Source organism: Hypomesus nipponensis, chromosome 19, assembly GCF_054491055.1.
Source record: "Hypomesus nipponensis isolate SF chromosome 19, ASM5449105v1, whole genome shotgun sequence".
Classification (NCBI taxonomy): Eukaryota; Metazoa; Chordata; class Actinopteri; order Osmeriformes; family Osmeridae; genus Hypomesus; species Hypomesus nipponensis.
Genome location: NC_140379.1, coordinates 11,103,476 through 11,121,396, shown reverse-complemented (window position 1 = coordinate 11,121,396; position 17,921 = coordinate 11,103,476). Strand labels below are relative to the sequence as shown.

The 17,921-nt window shown below is 40.7% G+C and overlaps 1 protein-coding gene across 12 annotated transcripts in view; it reads left to right on the top strand.

The window, feature by feature from the left end:
* madd (MAP-kinase activating death domain) overlaps positions 1-17,921 on the top strand; it is a 37,473-nt gene that overhangs the window by 17,424 nt on the left and 2,128 nt on the right. For 2 of the 12 annotated variants that reach the window (XM_084681525.1, XM_084681522.1), the window contains 18 exons: positions 3,883-3,991; positions 4,446-4,632; positions 4,743-4,893; positions 5,218-5,421; positions 8,253-8,356; positions 8,571-8,654; positions 9,554-9,706; positions 9,962-10,082; positions 10,635-10,697; positions 11,018-11,138; positions 11,311-11,416; positions 11,524-11,634; positions 11,755-11,862; positions 12,100-12,264; positions 12,502-12,574; positions 12,821-12,927; positions 15,439-15,508; positions 17,666-17,712. In XM_084681525.1, the coding sequence (XP_084537651.1) occupies positions 3,883-3,991; positions 4,446-4,632; positions 4,743-4,893; positions 5,218-5,421; positions 8,253-8,356; positions 8,571-8,654; positions 9,554-9,706; positions 9,962-10,082; positions 10,635-10,697; positions 11,018-11,138; positions 11,311-11,416; positions 11,524-11,634; positions 11,755-11,862; positions 12,100-12,264; positions 12,502-12,574; positions 12,821-12,927; positions 15,439-15,508; positions 17,666-17,712 (2,084 nt within the window). The remainder of the gene's footprint in view (positions 1-3,882; positions 3,992-4,445; positions 4,633-4,742; positions 4,894-5,217; positions 5,422-8,252; positions 8,357-8,570; positions 8,655-9,553; positions 9,707-9,961; positions 10,083-10,634; positions 10,698-11,017; positions 11,139-11,310; positions 11,417-11,523; positions 11,635-11,754; positions 11,863-12,099; positions 12,265-12,501; positions 12,575-12,820; positions 12,928-15,438; positions 15,509-17,665; positions 17,713-17,921) is intronic. The other 10 variants (XM_084681532.1, XM_084681527.1, XM_084681534.1 and 7 more) reach the window with 6 other exon arrangements.

Genomic DNA, 17,921 nt, shown 5'->3' with positions numbered 1-17,921 from the left:
AAATTCAGGTATTCCGGCTGTATTTAGATTTCCAATTTGAAATAATTTTCCAGCTACAATCTCCATTATCATGGATTTTAGTTACGTTTTGTATATATGCCCTCTAGCTGATGTATCCTATAGGTTTATCTCCACAATAGATCAAAACATCCATTATAAGCAATACATTTTCAAGACTCAAAGGATAGTAACAAAATTATTTTGTTTATCATCATCAGACAATCCTTCAAAATAAGAAAAAAACATAAACTTTGGCTCTAAATCTCAAATACATAGTTTACAGAGCAATGCAGTTGGCTACTTGCATGTTCAGCTCCAATAGTAAACCTGCCAGGTGTTGAAAAGAGAGACTGGCATTCAGACATGGCTTTGTTTCCCTTTCTTCATGTTTCAATTCAGATTTTTCAGATTCAGATGTGTATAAGGAATACATTAGCGATCTTTGACAGTGTTCTTAGCATATTTAGCCTTCAACGTGTATCTTCACTTCCTTTCTTTTTTGTCTTTTTCCTCATTCTGTTCACTTTCAATTTGATTTATATATTTATATTTGATACTCCAAAAGAATATTTTTATTTTGATGTTGAGGAAGAAACGGAGCAAGGTTTGTAGCAATGATTCTTTTCAGCTTGAATATGTCCCCCCTCTGGATTGCAAAGTGAATATAATGGCACTATTTTCAAGGGGTATATTGAGCACCTGACAAAGTTAGATCTTTCTCTCAAATATTTAGACTTATAATGTTCCATGGTCTCTTTTGTAAATGTTTACGTTTCAGTTTTGAGAGAAAAAAGAGATGCATGTGTTCATAACTCAATAGCTCCATCCTGTGTGGAATAGCTGCCATAGCAATTTTTTGTTTCTTTGATGGTCATGTGTTTTGTCTTTGTTCAGATGAAAGCCCTGAAAGCCCGGGTATGTTATTGTCTGGTGTGGTAGTTTGTTGTTTGACTAGACCCTAATTTGACCCTGATATTAGCACCTCCTTTCCCAGTGGGTGAAGAAGTAGATATACCTGTATGTTTATTCCTGTACAGTATATCTATACACTTCCTTCTGTCCCCTTATCATTCCTCCTTGTGTGACTGATTGGAGTCCTTTTGATGCGCTATGATGCACACATTTATAGACTACAGATCTTTTAATTGTCATACAAATGACTCTTTTTGCACTGATGTCAGTTTCTTGAATGTGGTGTTTTTCAGAATGGTTGGGATCCTGTTCAATTCCACTGAACTTTGGGATTATAGGATGTATATATCTGAGATAGAATGGAAATTCCCTTGCTAGTCTTGTTCGGTGACGCTCCCTTTTCTCTGTTAAAATTCCCTGCTTTTATTCAGACAAGTTTTTTGGTAGTGATGCAGAACTTTAAAGGCCTCTTGTTCAAGCAAGAGTACATATTGAAAAGAAGGAATTTTCACACTGCGTCATAGGTTTAAGTTAAGCTGTCTGAATCTACTTCCCACACAGCTTGGTCTTGGAGAGATGACAAAGCATCTCTTATAATGCACTACAAATCCCTTTTAAGGCCCTGTCACACCATAAAGTTCTGGTGAACGTTCTCTAACGTTCTAATCGTTCAATTTCGAGCGTTGTAGGGCGAGGTGGACACATCTGGTGTGTGATTGTAATGCATGACGAGCGTGGGACTGACGCATGAGGAACATGTAACAGCGACCAAGTGAGACACCCCTAAAAACTGGCGCGCGACGACGTGTGACAAAGCAAACGATGAAAACGAAAGCAAGCGACGAATAACAACCAAGTAATGCTAGGGTAACGACTGACTAACGATAACCAAACGCGTGGAACGTTAGTCAAACGTTCCACAAACATTCTTCAGCGTTATCCAGCGTTTGAAATGAAACGTTGAACAACGCTGGTCTACATGAGAACTTTTGTGCATTGTCAAAATGCACAATGTTTCTTTTGGACCAGCATTCTCCGCCGATTACCAGCGTCACCAGCGTCCACACAACGCTCTTCTGGCGCTATACCAGCGACCATGGACGATTACCAACGTTTTCTCTAACGTCATAGAACGTTGACCAGAACGTTATGGTGTGACGGGGCCTTTAGCTAAATGTTTTACTTAAATCCATGCTTAACAGTCCCAAGGAAGTGAAAAGAAAATCTGAAAGGCAATATGAGAACTGGTCCTAACACTTGAAGATCCAATGTCTCCAAATAATGTTGCGCATATTCCACTTTCATTTCTTATGTCTTTCCTTTGTTCTACCTGTCCCACTCTAAACTCAACCCTTTTATCACACCCAGTCAGTATAAGCATGTGTCTTTTTGTTGTGGGTTGATGTTTGGACTGGTTTTGTCTCGGCCGGTGTCCCTCTCTGTATCTCTTTCCGCTGCAACTAATTCTGGGTTTTGTGTCCAGTATTTGGGCTAAATTCTCTAATGGACATAATAACAGAGGCCGGCCCGGGGAGTGGAGAAGGTGGGTTCCCCCCTTGACTGCGTGAGCTGCATGCTTCTCCAAGCCAGTCAACCACATCTTCCAGCACTCTCCTCTCACGCCCCCACCCTCTTGAGTCACCTGTCATGTAGCCTACCATAGAGGAATTATAACAGCACCACATTCCAGTCATCCTGTTGTCTTTCATTATTCACGGTGACTGTTGCCCCAACCACTAACTTCATCAAGTCATCCATCCACTGTGTACAGTTGGGGTTGGGCCCTTTTTACAATTTCAATTTAAGATAATGTTATCGTACAATAATCTGTGCAATTTGTGCCAAGATAATACTGTGTCGTTTTTGAGCCAAATGATTTGCAGCCAAATGATTTGCAGAATCCTTGCATTAATAGCTGTGATTTGTTCCAGGATGCCAATATGTTTGACACTGTTATTTAACACACAAATATAAGTAGGTCTTCTCTCACCATGTCAGCGAAAGCAGGTCTTGCAACCTTGTGCAATAGAAACACATTTTGGAGGAAGGTATGGCATTATTCATACAATGCTGTAAGGAATATGATATAACAGCATATCCGGTCTAGTGGAAAGTTATGCATCGATTTGTTTATTATAACGTACATTATAGCTCAATAAAGATACCTTTTTTTGTTATTGAACATAAGGAGTCTGGGATGCATGCTGGGCACCATATCTTTAGATTACAGGTTACTTAATCAAGAAATGTTGTTTGTAATGGTCATCATAGTTTTCGTGAAGCTAAAACATACTTTGTAGACCTAGTATCTACAGTATCCACTGTTATCGGTTTTAACTTTACTATCATTAGTCATTAAACTGAGGCTTAACTGGGGCCCAACCCCGAAATGGTGCCCTTGTTTTTTTGGCCATAGTATGGTTAAATCATGTGATTGTGATCCAGCCGTTCAAAAAGGTGATTGGAAACACCAGTGTAATGTGTTTTTCTATCCTCAAGTTTTTAGTTGCTTGGCTGTCTCTTCCGCATGACACATAACTGGTCTTGTTGCCATGCAGACCCTTCCTCTATCTGACCTGTCCTCTCTGTTCTCTGCCAATGTGTGATTTTACCAACACAGCGCCATTTTGACTCCTGTGTGTGATGTCTTGTTGGATGTGTCCTTCACCTGTAGTTAGTTAGCTTTAACATTTAGATATCGATGAGCTGTGTGTGCGTGTGCGTCCTTACTTGGTGTGCAGAGTGTTCCTCGTCTTTATCTTTGTTGTACTTGTGTTGTACTTTGTTGTACTTGGCTATAGAGCCATGAGCAGCAAATCCAGTTTTGATGCACTGTAGTTGCAGTAGTGTGTCCCCTTGAGTTATTTTTTGGAGCAGTGAACTTTTGGCAGGTGTTTTACTCAAAGTTAATATTCATTTGCATGTACACCTCATGTATTTATAAAATGTTTCCTCCACCCCCTTCCGAAGGTGCACGGGCTCCCAGGGCTCTTGTAGACCAGAAGTCCTCTGTCATCAAACACAGTCCCACAGTCAAGAGAGAGTCACCCTCCCCCCAAGGCCGCGCCAATAACACCAGGTAGAGAGGCTATTTATGTATAAATGTCAAACGAATATATCCAAGTCAGGCGGCTGAGCGGTTAGGGAATCGGTTAGGGAATCGGGCTAGTAATCTGAAGGTTGCCAGTTCAATTCCCGGCCGTGCCAACATGACGTTTTGTGTAACATAATTCTCTGTTTCTTGACAATGAATTATTCAAAAACTCAAAAGTGGAAAAGGTGAAGGGGTCTGAATACTTTCTGAAGGGACTGTTTTTATTTACATATGTAATCAGGCTCATAACAGTGGGTATTCCTGTCAATCAATGTAATTACTATTATGTGGTAATACATTCCCACATAAGTAATGATGTTTCAAAGCGGTATGTGAGGTTGCGGATGAAGGTTTTATAATGAATGTATGCATTTAGTTATTTCTCAAACTGTATGCACGGAGGCAAAGATTGATTAAAAATATTCTTTACCCAACCCAGTGAGAACCAGCAGTTTTTGAAGGAGGTGGTCCAGAGTGTTCTAGAGGGCCAGGGAGTAGGCTGGCTCAACATGAAGAAGGTGCGTCGTCTGCTGGAGAATGAGCAGCTGCGTGTTTTTGTGCTGAGTAAGCTGAACAGAGCCGTGCAGTCGGAGGAGGATGCCAGACATGAGGTTATCCGTGATGTGGTGAGAACATTTCTACGGGCAAAAATTAAGTCCATGTTACTTGGGATATATTGGGTTTTAGTTTGTTCTTGTTTTTACTATGTGTGTGTTGGCTGTGTTCCTCTCATTAGGAGGTGAGCAGAAAAGTGTATAAGGGCATGTTGGACATCCTGAAGTGCACAGTTTCCAGCCTGGAACACTCCTACACCAATGCGGGGCTTGGAGGCATGGCCAGCGTCTTTAGTGTACTGGAAATAGCACGCACCCACTACCAAACCAAAGGTAATATTGAAGAAATCCACCTCATAAAAAGAACTTGAAAGTACTATCAACTACTTTTTGAAAAGTATAAGAAATATGTCTGGTACAAAATTATACATGCGCTTGTATCATTAGTGCTGTAATTATTTATCTGTGAGTGGTTCATATCAACAACTCTTTTCTAATCTTCAAATTTTACACCGCTGTAATTGTGGTGTCAGCGGGAAAAACTCAATATTTTTTGTACTCTTTGCACTACTCTATTTTCCCCTTTCCCCCTCATTACTCTCTCCTCTTATTGGTGGATTATTTCATTTTGGCCCCTTCTTTTGGGTGGCCTGGTAGACCCAGAGAAGCGCAAGCGGAGCCCTACCGACAGTGCTGGCAGCCCAGGCAGCAAGGAGAGCCCGTCGGCCCACATAGAGGGTGCCAGGCCTCAGGGTCTGCTGCTTGTGCCTCGCCTCCAGCTGACACATCCCACCTCGGGCAAAGGTGCCCGGCACTTTGACACCCGGAGTCTGAACGAAGAGAATTTTATTGCTTCTATTGGTGTGTACTACTCTCTGACCCCCTTGCATGCGCTCCAGAGGACCCCTCCTGCCCTGCCCTGCCCTGCCCTGCCCTGCCCTGCCCTGCCCAGCTCAATACCCAAAACCCTTTTCCTCTCGCCCACCTCTCTGTTCAACTAGGCATCCTGGGGAAAGCCTCTCCCCTCTCAAAAAAGGGTATTGCATACGTGAATGTCCACTAACTTGGACCTACACAGCGTCATTTGCTGAGTCTGTAGGGTATAAAACATCAAAAAGTGCTTGTCAAACTACACAATGCACACCACATATTTGCAGACCAAATCTCTACCAGCAATTCTGATTCGCCAGAAAATAATTTTTCGTATTCCATGTGTGGTATCAAATTTGCCTTGAGAGGTGTAGGCGTGTGTGGAACATTTCCCAGAACCCCAGCCTGGATAATGTGTTTGTGCCCCCCCTCCTTCCTACTGAATGTTAAACCCACAAGCCCTCAATTTACAGCTCCTCGTGTGGATTCTCATTGTTTGCTTTCTAGCACCTTGAATGCATGTCTTTGTTTTGTGTTGTGGAACCCAAATCTGCAGTACTGTGCTGGGGAGATACAGTAGAAGGCTTGTGCATAGGTAGAGAGTCTGTGCCCGTCGGCATCTTTACTGCAGGTTTCTGTAAGGCCTGCTCTAGGCAAGGCATCACCCTTTGCTCCAAGCATGGAGGGTGACAATATCACTCCCCAGTAAACAGTCCCAAGAAAGACACAAATTCCACCTACTTGCCCAAGTTACCCAAAGTAGGGTAGAGGGAGATACTTGGTTGTCCTTTTGGGTTCTATTATTTCTCAAGTGTTACTTTGGGTCTGTGTACAGGGGAAAGATTTACCCGACCACCCTCACAATACCCTTCCTCCCCTTTTTTACTCTTTGGAAAGATGCACCTTCAATTCTACGGAATGTCTTTTGAGACTTGCACCCCTGCTTTTGCAACAGCTCCATTCCACCTGCTGGCTTGCTGGCCAGCCTGTCACCTTCATTCCATGCCCCCTTCAGAAAAAAAACTCCCTTGCACACCCTGGTTTTAGAGATCCGCACAATCTGAAGCATGATCACCCCCACACCACCCCCTTGACTCAAGCCCACTTTTGGAGTAAAATCATTATCTTCTCTTTTGTGTGGTTCTCCAGGACCATGGTCTACAGAGGATTGGATGTGTTGTAATGTTAATTCCATAGCAGTTACTGGCCATTTTACTATCGTATTGATCATAGTCTTTTGTGTTCTCATACCAAAATGATGCTACCTACAGACATTACAAAACATCCTCCGTTGATAAATTTGACTTTGGATTTGAATGGTTAATTTTGTTTTATGTTTTTCTCTTTTAATGCTCATCCTCCATACCTGCCTACTCAAACAAGCTCTCTGACTCTCTCTCTGTCTTTCTCTCCTTGCTTGCAATGCATCTTGGGTAGAATTGTGGAGCAAGCACCAGGATAAGCAAAAATCTATGGAAAAACAGAGTAAGACATTTTCTGCACACCAAAAACGATTGGGGTGTTACATAAATACCACCTGTTAACTTTTGCAGCCCTCCCTCCTTCCTTCCTTTTCCAAATTTTACCTGTTTTTGTAGTTTCAGTACATATGTAAAAAAGCACTTACTACAGCCACAAAGTCAGAAAGGATTTAAATGGAAACAAACAGTAAAACCCTATGTTGTGAGACAAAAGTCTCCATTGGTAAAATGCAAATGTATTTTATGCAAAACTGAAGCGAGGATGGCATAGATGGTAGTAAAATCAACAAGTCAGGCACAAGTATCTAAAACAAGTTTTTTGATAGAATAATGATAGAATGTAGTTTGGTCCCAAATAAATTGAAGTGACTAAGAATTTAACTACTTACAATTTTCTGTTTCATGCTCTCCAAGTATGAGACTGGTTACCAACTTCCCTTATATCTTTAGACAGCAGGTCTGGGACAGTGTGGGATGCCTGTGTGAGTGGTTGAAACCAAGGTCTCATGAATTGGTATATTATCTAACATCTTCAATGTAGTTCATAAAGGATTTAATAAAAGTCATGTAAACAGAAGTATGGTGAAACTTTATGAAGTCATGTCAATCCTAAAACCTTGTTCAGTCAAATCCTTTGATGACCTAGAGAGACATTTGAGATGTCCTGAATTGTTATTCAAGACAAAGGGAATGAGTAGGAATATAGTCGCATCAGAATTTATTCATACAGAGTTGTCAAAGAAAATGATGCAAAGGCTTTTCTAACTGAAATATATTATATGCAAATTCGTATAAATCTGTTCCTAGACACAGATGTGTATTCAGAAGAAAGTCTCCCAGCTATCTCGATTGTCCATCAGTTTGTCTGCATGTACTGTAACTGCCTGTGTGTGTCTATATTTGTACTTGAACCTTGTAACTTTGACTCTAATGAATTATTGTTCTCTTACAGTGTGATCTTGAACCATCTTTTAATATTCAGATTTGTTTGCGCCACTTGGTCTTTGATAGTCACAACTTTGTTATTTTTTATAACCTGCAATCTACAGTAATGTAAAGTAAAATACCTAAACTCTACCTCAGTTTCTTTTTGTTATATGTTTTCTAATAGTTACAGTTAGCATTATGCTTTTTCAGATGTATACATTTGGTGTTTTTAATATTTCTCATTGGGCCATTGTACCTATTTGAGCTTTTTGGCTAATGGAACGTGCACTGCACAGTTACATTAACTAATTCGATCTTGAGTACAGCAGAATTGCCCTTCTTAAGTGGTGTGAAATACTGTATGCGGGTGGGGAATTTACACATGGCGGCCATGCTGACCATTCTGTCCTGCAGGAGTGGAGGGAGCTAAACAGCAGCGTCCAGAGGTGACAGACACAGAGGAAAAGAAGTCCCAGATCAGTGCAGATAGTGGCGTCAGTGTCCACTCAGGGTCTCAGGTAGGTTCCTCCTACTTTTTGCTGATGACTACTTCTTCACAATATTCATACTTAAGCCATTTCCTTCCTTTCCTACCATGGTTGTTCATTTTGTGGTACCGTGGTTGTTCACTGCTCTGTCATACTGAGTATGGTCACTGTTATGAAAAGGTCCTTTTATCCGTATAGATGTGATGTGTACTTCTGCTGGATCTTTCTCTGTTCTGTTTTGCAGAAGAGTGACACAGAGTCAGTGACCAGCTCTGAACCAGCAGTGCTGACCAGAAGTACCAGCCAGGATTCAGAAGCCAGCACAGTGGTAGGGCACGGCCAACACAGAGACACTGAATTGCTCCAAGATCTGCTTAATTTTATCTCTGGTTTTGTTTAGATCCATTAATCTCTTAGCCATGACTCATAACCTCTCTTTTTAATCTTATAATAACCGTTTGGTGTTCTCTTTTGTTAGATCAGATGGTTTGAGCCTTTTACAGATTTCTTGTCTCCAGGACTACAGGTTTTCATGCTGTGTTTAATGAATTTACATAGTACAATCTAAAGTACTATCGAAATAGAAAGTGTCAAATGGAAACAATGAGTCATCACATGTGATCTCACAATGATATATAATTATAATGTGACGTCCATGCGCAGGGACAGACTGGGGGAAAAAGTGGCCCGGGAGTTGTACTGTCAGACTGGCCCACTCAATATACGGCGCGCGGCCCACTCAAAACACGGCGCGTTGTCCACTCAATGCATCGCACATATCGACCAGTCAATGGCCTACTTGGAAAAATACCCATACACTTAGCATTATTTTGGATGATTACAAAGAAATTACATCATATATGTTTTATTTCTTACGTTAAACTTCCAAAGTCCGTAAGAACACATTTCAGAAGACACGTCAGAACATTTTCGAAAAATCTTCACTATGTGTGAATACAGATCGCAAGGAGCAGTATAAAGCTCAGTCAGTGTTTCTAAACTATAAAAGGTCTTATAGCAATTTATGCGTATTCAAGCTGTGACGTGTAATAATATGAGATGCTGGCGATGTCAGAGGGCCAGTTGGTAGTGGAAGTGGGCTGGTATTTTGGACCATTCCAACCCCGTTGGCCCATCGGGGATTCTCCCAGTATCCCGATGGCCAGTCCGCCCCTGTCCATGCGTCGCTATTATGCCTTGTGACAATTCTCTTTCTCACCCCTCCAGATAAGTAACAGTTCGGGGGAGACGCTGGGAGCAGACAGTGACCTTAGCAGTACTGCAGGGGACGGGGGAAGGCCTGCTCCCCATCTTGCTCTCTCCAGAGGGACTCTCTCTGATAGCGAGATTGAAACCAACCCGGCAACAAGTTCCGTGTTTGTGAGTATAATTAGATCAAATAGCTTGAGATGTGTTAAGCATGTGGGACAGTTCAGCCTCTCATGTTGTACCACTATTGATACAGAATATGTTAATGGATCTTTTTCCTATCTTTATTAACCGGACATTCATATATCCTCCAGTTCTCTCCATATAAAATAGAAATGACATCAAGTAATTACATCATTGGCCTATGTTACATGTCCCATGTAAAATGCAAATTACGAAATTAATAGTTTTTTTCCCCCCCACCAGGGTAAAACCCAGAAATTAAAGCCTGGGACGAAGAAACCCATACCTGTGGTAGCTAAGGGACCCCCTGCCCAACCAATGGAGGATATCAGCATGAGGATCTACTTGTGTGAAGGCCTTCTGGGTAAGCTGTAGTCCTTTTCTCTGTTCAAGACCGTTACTGATGCAAGTCAACCGCTGCATCGTGCCATTGGTCTTGTTCCCTGGTCTCCATTGATTACATTCCATCTATGCAATCTGTGAGGCCGGCCAACATTTGGAGAACTACTTGGTGGCCAAGAAATTAAATCGATCTGTTCTGCTGATTCGGGTCTTAAACTATTGTCTTTCTGTTATGCTTTGTGCAATAACTGCTTTAGACTCTTGTGTAAGCCCTATCTGCTTTGTATATTCTGCATTCTGTTGTATTGTGCTGTCCTCAAAAATATGTACAGCCTCACTAAACGTTAATGCTTACTATCTAATCATGGCTGTGACTAACTTAATGCATGCACAGCAACAAAATTGGGATAGGTCTGAAAAACTGCTCTGAATGGTATGTGGGGAAATTGCCATTCCATCTTGTGGTCTTTCTTTCTGTCTCTACTTCGTCATTTAACCCACTCACATCCTCCTAACCCTCTTTGCTCTACCACTCCTCTTCCTCCCTGCTGCTCCTCCTGGGAATGCCTCTCAGGGCGGGACAAGAGCTCCATGTGGGACCAACTTGAAGATGCTGCCATGGAAACCTTCTCTTTGAGTAGGGCTGAGTCTTCAGCTTTGACGTTTATGTTTGGTTGTGTCTTTGGGATACATGCATTGCTTCCGTGTGTTGTTGGGATTTGGGCTTTGACATGCTGATTGGCTCTTTCCTGACACTTCCCAAATCAAATGTACAATGTTGCAAGTGTTTACTGAAACAGGGAGTTATGTTTCTGACTTGGAAAAGCCCAGACATTGTAGAAAACATGCACACGACTTGCACACGAAAACATGCAGACAGTACCTGATTTGTACTCGACCATTAAAGTGTATGGGTATTTGGAACACATTGACAGTGTTTTTGCTATGTCTATATAGGTAAGGAACGCTCCACTCTGTGGGACCAGGTTCAGTTTTGGGAAGACGCTTACTTGGATGCTGTCATGCTGGAGAGGGAAGGAATGGGAATGGATCAAGGACCTCAGGAGATGATTGACAGGTAGACTATCCCACTGCAAAATTGCCTCTATTATTGTTTTGTAGGTGCTCAAAGTATTTCACACTGTCATAGTCAAATGTTGTGATGGAGTGAAAATGTCAGGTTCGGTCAATCTAGACTTTAATGCTTGGTCTATTTTACAATTGTGAGCTTAAAATATGTTCCCACACAGGTATCTGTCACTAGGGGAGCATGATCGCAAGCGTCTTGAGGATGATGAAGACAGGTTATTGGCTACTCTACTGCACAACATGATTGCCTACATGCTAATGATGAAGGTAAACTTTCATGTGTATGTCTCAACAAAACAAAGTATCCAAACTTAACTAAGTCATACAAACGTGTCAAATATCCCACATAAAAAGTATGTTTTCTGTCTGTGTAGGTGTCCAAAAATGACATAAAGAAAAAGGTTAGGCGTCTGATGGGGAAGTCCCACATTGGCCTCTCCCACAGCCAGGAGATCAACGAGTCTCTGGATAAACTGGCTCAAACGGTTAGACCCTACCTACCTTACCATTCAACAACATTTTAAACAAATATTGTTTTTGTATATATATTCTGGGTGCATTTCAATGTTTGTAAGTGTCTGTAAAAGGTGTCCATCTGTTTTCAGGATGGTCGTGAGCTATCCATCAGGCCCAGTGGAAGCCGACATATCAAGAAGCAGACGTTTGTGGTGCATGCTGGGACAGATACCACCGGGGACATCTTTTTCATGGAGGTATTCTGCACTGCACATGGCAAACATCATCATGATTTATTGTCTTTCCAAATAACTTGTAGACGTTGCTCTTTTTGTAGTGGTTGATGACCATCTGTCTGTAGTTTTAGGGGTTTAAAACCGAAGGCAAATGTTTTACAACAGGGTTACTATCGCAGTACAGTGAAAATGATGCAGTAATCCATTATTGAAGAGGTGATCAATGTTGTTGTTGATCAAAGGTGTTGTCCTTCTCAGGTTTGTGATGACTGCATAGTCCTGCGCAGCAATATCGGCACAGTGTACGAGCGTTGGTGGTACGAAAAGCTAATCAACATGACCTACTGCCCGAAGACCAAGGTGCTCTGTCTGTGGAGACGCAACGGCCAGGAGACGCAACTAAACAAGTTTTATACTAAGAAGGTATGCTGCATTTCCACACCTTTAGATTGTTAAAATCTTATTAGCTAGAACAAAAAAAATCTAGATTTTATTTATATATTTTTCTAATCCGTATGAATGCCTTAAATATGGTTGGGCAGAATAGACAATACAGGTGGAAATGGAAAATGGTCAAAAGTAACCTATTTGAATACTGAAATGTTGCCTATTCTTGGCCTGAGCTGCAGATTCCATACTTAACTGTTGTTTTCTTTCAAGTGTCGTGAACTATACTACTGTGTCAAAGACAGTATGGAGAGAGCGGCAGCAAGACAGCAGAGCATTAAACCAGGTGTGTTGGTGAATGTGAACAATACTCACAAAGATATTGAGTTGCCTGTAAAAATGCTGTGGCAGGGCTTATGACATTTTCTTTTGACCTTTTTGCAATAATTTCTTAAATAGTTTTGACCTGGATAATAAGAACGCTATGAAGAAGTCTATGCCATATACTTGAACGTGTGCACTAACAACCATTAAGGTGAACTCCAAACGTCCAAGGTTATTCATCTATTGGGGAAACAATGTGCTTTGTCAGGTCCAGAACTGGGCGGTGAGTTCCCTGTGCAGGACATGAAGACAGGCGAAGGAGGTCTGCTGCAAGTCACTTTGGAGGGCATCAACCTCAAATTCATGCACAGCCAGGTACGAGGCTTGCACTATAATAGAGTCATAGGAGTACTTGCAGTACATTCAAATGCACACACACATGCATTGCACGCATATACGCATGTGCAGAACCTTACAGACTACTGATTGTTCTTCAAGAACCAGGTCATTCCCTCTGCTCCCTTCAACCCCACCTCTTTTGTCTACTATTTCTTTTCCTCCTCTTTCTCTATCATAAGTGTGGCATTAACTTCCTCTAATGTCCGTCTGAAAGTTGTGAGTCAAAGGAAAAGTATTACAAGACCAAAACTATTTAAAAGTAATCTTACGATAAATATGATACTTTTATATTGCCCTCTGAAACCCGATTCTATCTTTTAAAGGGACTCTAGAGGAAGATATCATTGTTGTGCTTTAGCTGTCTTTGGTTGCCTAGATGTTCAGTTGTGTTTAGTTTATCAACCAGATTAATATGTGTCTGTAAAACTTTTTTTTCACAAACGTTGTTGTACTAAAACATTCTGATTGTGGTGCCCAAACCTAGGTGTTTGTTTTTGTGTGATGGGAAGCAAACAGAATTTTTACTGTGTGAAAAATATTTATGCATCAGTGGTAAGATGCAAAGACTTTTCATTAATAATTGGCATTTTCACTTAACCATAATATCGCAGTTTGACCCTTTTATTTGAACACCTTTTGACAATAAAAGTGTAAAGGGACATCATGTCTTCACAGCTATCCAGGTTTGAAACCATTGCGTTAATCAACTAAGTGAAATGTATTTGAGGCGAAAAAAACATAATTAGCACACATTATACCAATGGTAACAGCACAGCTCAGAAAGCAAATAGTAAAAATCCATAATCTTGCTGAAAGGTTGCCTTTAGATCCGTGATAATAACATGGTTCCAATTACTGTATAGTGACAGATGCAGAACATAAACTTCAATATATCATTTAAATTTAAATCAATCAATATCAACTGTTCAATGTTGCCTACTTTAACCCAACATCTGAATACAATTTAGGGGGGAAAATATCAGCACAAGACAGTAAAAGCGTAAGTCTTGCGAGGAAAGAGTTATTTCATCCTCAAAGTTTTAAACACTGTGCACCACATTAAATATACTACAATCGTGTTAACTGATTTATTGACTATTTAAGATCACTGCAAGCTTATTAGGAATATTTGCTATTTATTGCCATCTTTCTTTCTTTTTTGCTTGACGTTTGTGCTACTTTGGATTTACATTTCTTGAAACTGAGCCTCCTTTACTATTTTTGCTTGAACTACATACTTTGTTCCGATAGAGACTGCTTCCTTTTATTATTTCACTTTTATTTGGGCACCAATATTTTAAGTACTTCTCCAGAACAGCTTAATTATGAGACTGATGCATTGAACCATTCAATGTTCAGCCATAGATTGCTCACTTAAATGAGTTAATTCAAGAATATTCATGTCCATGTTGGTGGCAACCTGTCGTGCAGGGGAAGTCATATCAGCAGTTGACCTCTGGTATTTGTGATATAATGTAATATGGGGAAGTGTTGTTGGTGCCAGCCCTCTTTGCTGGAGGATGAGGCATGGAGGGCCCCCCCCCCCCTGAATCTAGGTGTTAATCTGAACTGTAGTCCACTTTCTAATCCATTTTCCTTATTTTTAAATTGAGGAATTGTTAGTCATTTTATTGTTGAATCATCTGCAATCAGTAGCTAGGTACATTATATTTATAGCTGTATATATGTATATATATATATATATATATACATACACACACACACACACACACACACACACACACATACATTTGGAATTTAGACAATTAGTTGGCAGTTTAATCCAGTCCATTAGGGGGTTATGTGAATTAGAGCAGCTCCCTCTTGGATTGCTGTCGAGTGTTTGTGCTCCTCTGTCCGATAATAATCCAAACCGTTTCTCTCCCATGCTCTCTCCCCCTGCAAGGAGCGGAAGGTACACAACCTCTGCTGTGTTTGCTTGTTAGCGGTTACATTAATTTGGTTTTTTTTCTTCTTCTTTATGTTCACAATTTCTTTCCTGCTGTGTGGCAAACCAAATGTTCTGTCCTCTTCTATGTTTTCATATGGAATTTTCATGTATGCAATACATGGGCTGCAGCACATTAACATTTGCTGGGGGAAAACATTGTGGCAGATCACAAATACTTTACTCACAATAAACATTTAGCCATAACAATTTTGCTAAACAAAACCATCAATATCAAATGTACAAAATTTTAAACTGCAATTTGGCAGCAGCAGTGTATTGTTATGTCAAGCTTATTTCCTATGCAATTATTTTTTACTTAACCCCCGCCCATGTATGTGTTAAAACATGGAAACTTCTGTAGGGTTCTGTCCTTTTTCTTTTTGTAGTTTTTAAAAGCTTGCATTTCTTCTGTCCTTTTTCCTTACTTTGTATCGAGGATATTTAACACTGTTTTTATATTTGACATGATTAATTTCAGTTGGTGTCATTGAGTTGCTAATGTACTGTCTTGTTTTTGTTTGTTTTTTTGTTTTTAGGTTTTCATAGAGCTGAGTCACATAAAAAAGTGCAATACTGTGAAAGGAGTCTTTGTCCTGGAGGAATTTGGTAATTACCCCATCTACTGATTCTAGGCCTGTACTCGACACGGCAGTAACTCAGAACAAATGCTTTGACAAGATAGCTAATCACAGGGTCTGAGGAACTTGACATTGGATTCATATTATGGGTTTTCACGGCAGAAATACATTTTCATAGTGATACTGTTCCTCAGGTGTACTTCTGAGATGTGTTCAACTGCTTTCATGTAGTTATTGGGTAGGAATCTTCAACTTGTGAGATTGGAAGTTTAGTACTTGTTCTTAGGAGAATCTATTAAGTGTGCAATGAGACAATGAGTAACAATGAGAGCAACAGGGATTTAGACACGGTGTTGCAATGCCATGTGAGATTATTTCTCTACTAAATGTGGGATCAGCACTCCAACAAAACCCATTTAAGTTCCTTTGGCTAGCAAACTTACTTTTAAGCTTTGAACAAAACAAGGCAGGAGTGGTAATCTTGACAGGAAGTTTGAAGTGTTTCTAAAGGAGTTTTAGTTTTTGGCTGAATTAATCTTTTGGATTTTGCCTTTAGGAGAGGAAGTTTATAACAAAGTAATGTATCCTAGCTGATAGATTTGCTTATCTTATGCCCCCATGCTGGTTTTACTTTTTTTAGCAAGGCTATAGCAAGATACAGTATTAAGGTAGAAAACATATTTGTGTGATTGTCTCAAAACATTAATTATTTTAATTGTAAACCTACTGAACACAGTCCATTTGGATTATTTTGTAATGCTATGAGGTTTTGTAGGAAGTTCTCATTCAAGATAACGCTCAGGGAAGGCAGTTACTGTTGTTCCCTTAGAGGCCCCAGGGGGGTCAGCTGATCATCAAACACTTACCATGTCAGACTGTTGTAGGTGCTTCTAATGGCTAGTAAGAAGTCTGGATCTGGTGAGAGTTACTCTAGTACAAGTGATAGTTTAGCCCATCTGAGCTCTGAACTGGGTTACTGCCGTGTCTCTGTGCTGCTTTGTAATATGTAACCCTCATCTTTGCCGCTATGAAAACCTTCATTCTCCAGCAGGTAAAGTGCTGTCACCTTTCCCCTCTTCTTATTATTCTTCCTCTTTATAGAAAGACACACCTTTCATTCCTTCCATTGTTTTTGCAGATCCTCCCAACCCTTCCTCCCTCTCTTCATTCCTCTCTCTTCCTTCTTTACTGTAGTCCCCTCCCAGCTGAGTTTCCTACTCACCATCCCTCTCTTTCACCTTTAAACTGATGCTCTTCTCCCTTTGTAACAACTGATTTAGTTCTGAAAAACTGACCTGTCACTTCAAGTGATGATTGAATGTTTATCAATGCTGGAGAGTTTGACCCAGTAAAGGGGAAAGTGGACTTGTGGTATTTGTGGGGATTAGAGGGTTTCAATCCGTCATGAACCCTTCTCTATCATATACACCATCTGCCCCTCTTTCATAGGTTCACAGTTACTAATGAAAAGTCTAGCCTATGTCCACTTGATGTAGGGATTTGGGCCTTTGTAAAAGCTTTTCTGTGATGAATTTTTTGCTTTCAGTTTCTTGATCAACACACCATTTAACCCAGCGTCTTTCCCCCATATGTTTGTTGTGGTTGCTCCTGGGCATATGTCCTCCCACCCTGTGGCTCTGGCCTCTGTGCTCCATGCTGTCTCGCTTTGTGTTTCTCGTGGGCCACGAATGTCCTCCTTTCTAACATGATCACCTGATGTCATGATTCAAATGTTTTGCCTGACGCAAACACTTGAATCCATTCACCAACCAAAAATGTAGTTTTTGGACAAGGTTACGTACAGTAGATAGACAAAAGGCGATTTGCACAAATACATGCATACCTATACATACTTATATTATCCTAAGCAATCATCAGTAAATGTGTTTTTAATATGGATATCCCTTGTGGTAAACAAATATACTAACCCTAGAGTTTGAAGCACCATGCTCTGCTAACTGAGCTATAAAGACATCCATTCAAGTATATCCCAATGCCTGCCTTGTAGCCTTTTCCGAGGAGACTGGAAGCTCAAGTGGACTCTCTTGGCCCACAGCCTCTTTTTGCACCCTCTCATATAACAATTATCACATGCAACCCCCTCACACCCCTCTCAAATTTGATCTACGGGGGTATCCCACTCCTGTTGAATTCTTTGTTTTGTCTCTTGCATCGGCTATTGTAGTTCCTGAAACTAAAGAAGTGGTGATCCACAAGTACAAGACACCAATGGTGAGTAGTTTGTTTCTTTTAATGTTAATGCTAAAGGCAAATGCTACGTCTGGGCATGCAAAGGCTACCAGGTCTGTGTGCCAGTATTGCACTGCATTTTATCGTTTCAACAGATCAGCGATGCAGTATGAAATGCATGTTTTCGAGGGTTTGAGTTTTGCACGTTAAGTCTTTGAATAAAAAAAGTCGGTCTCCCTCTGAATTTCGTA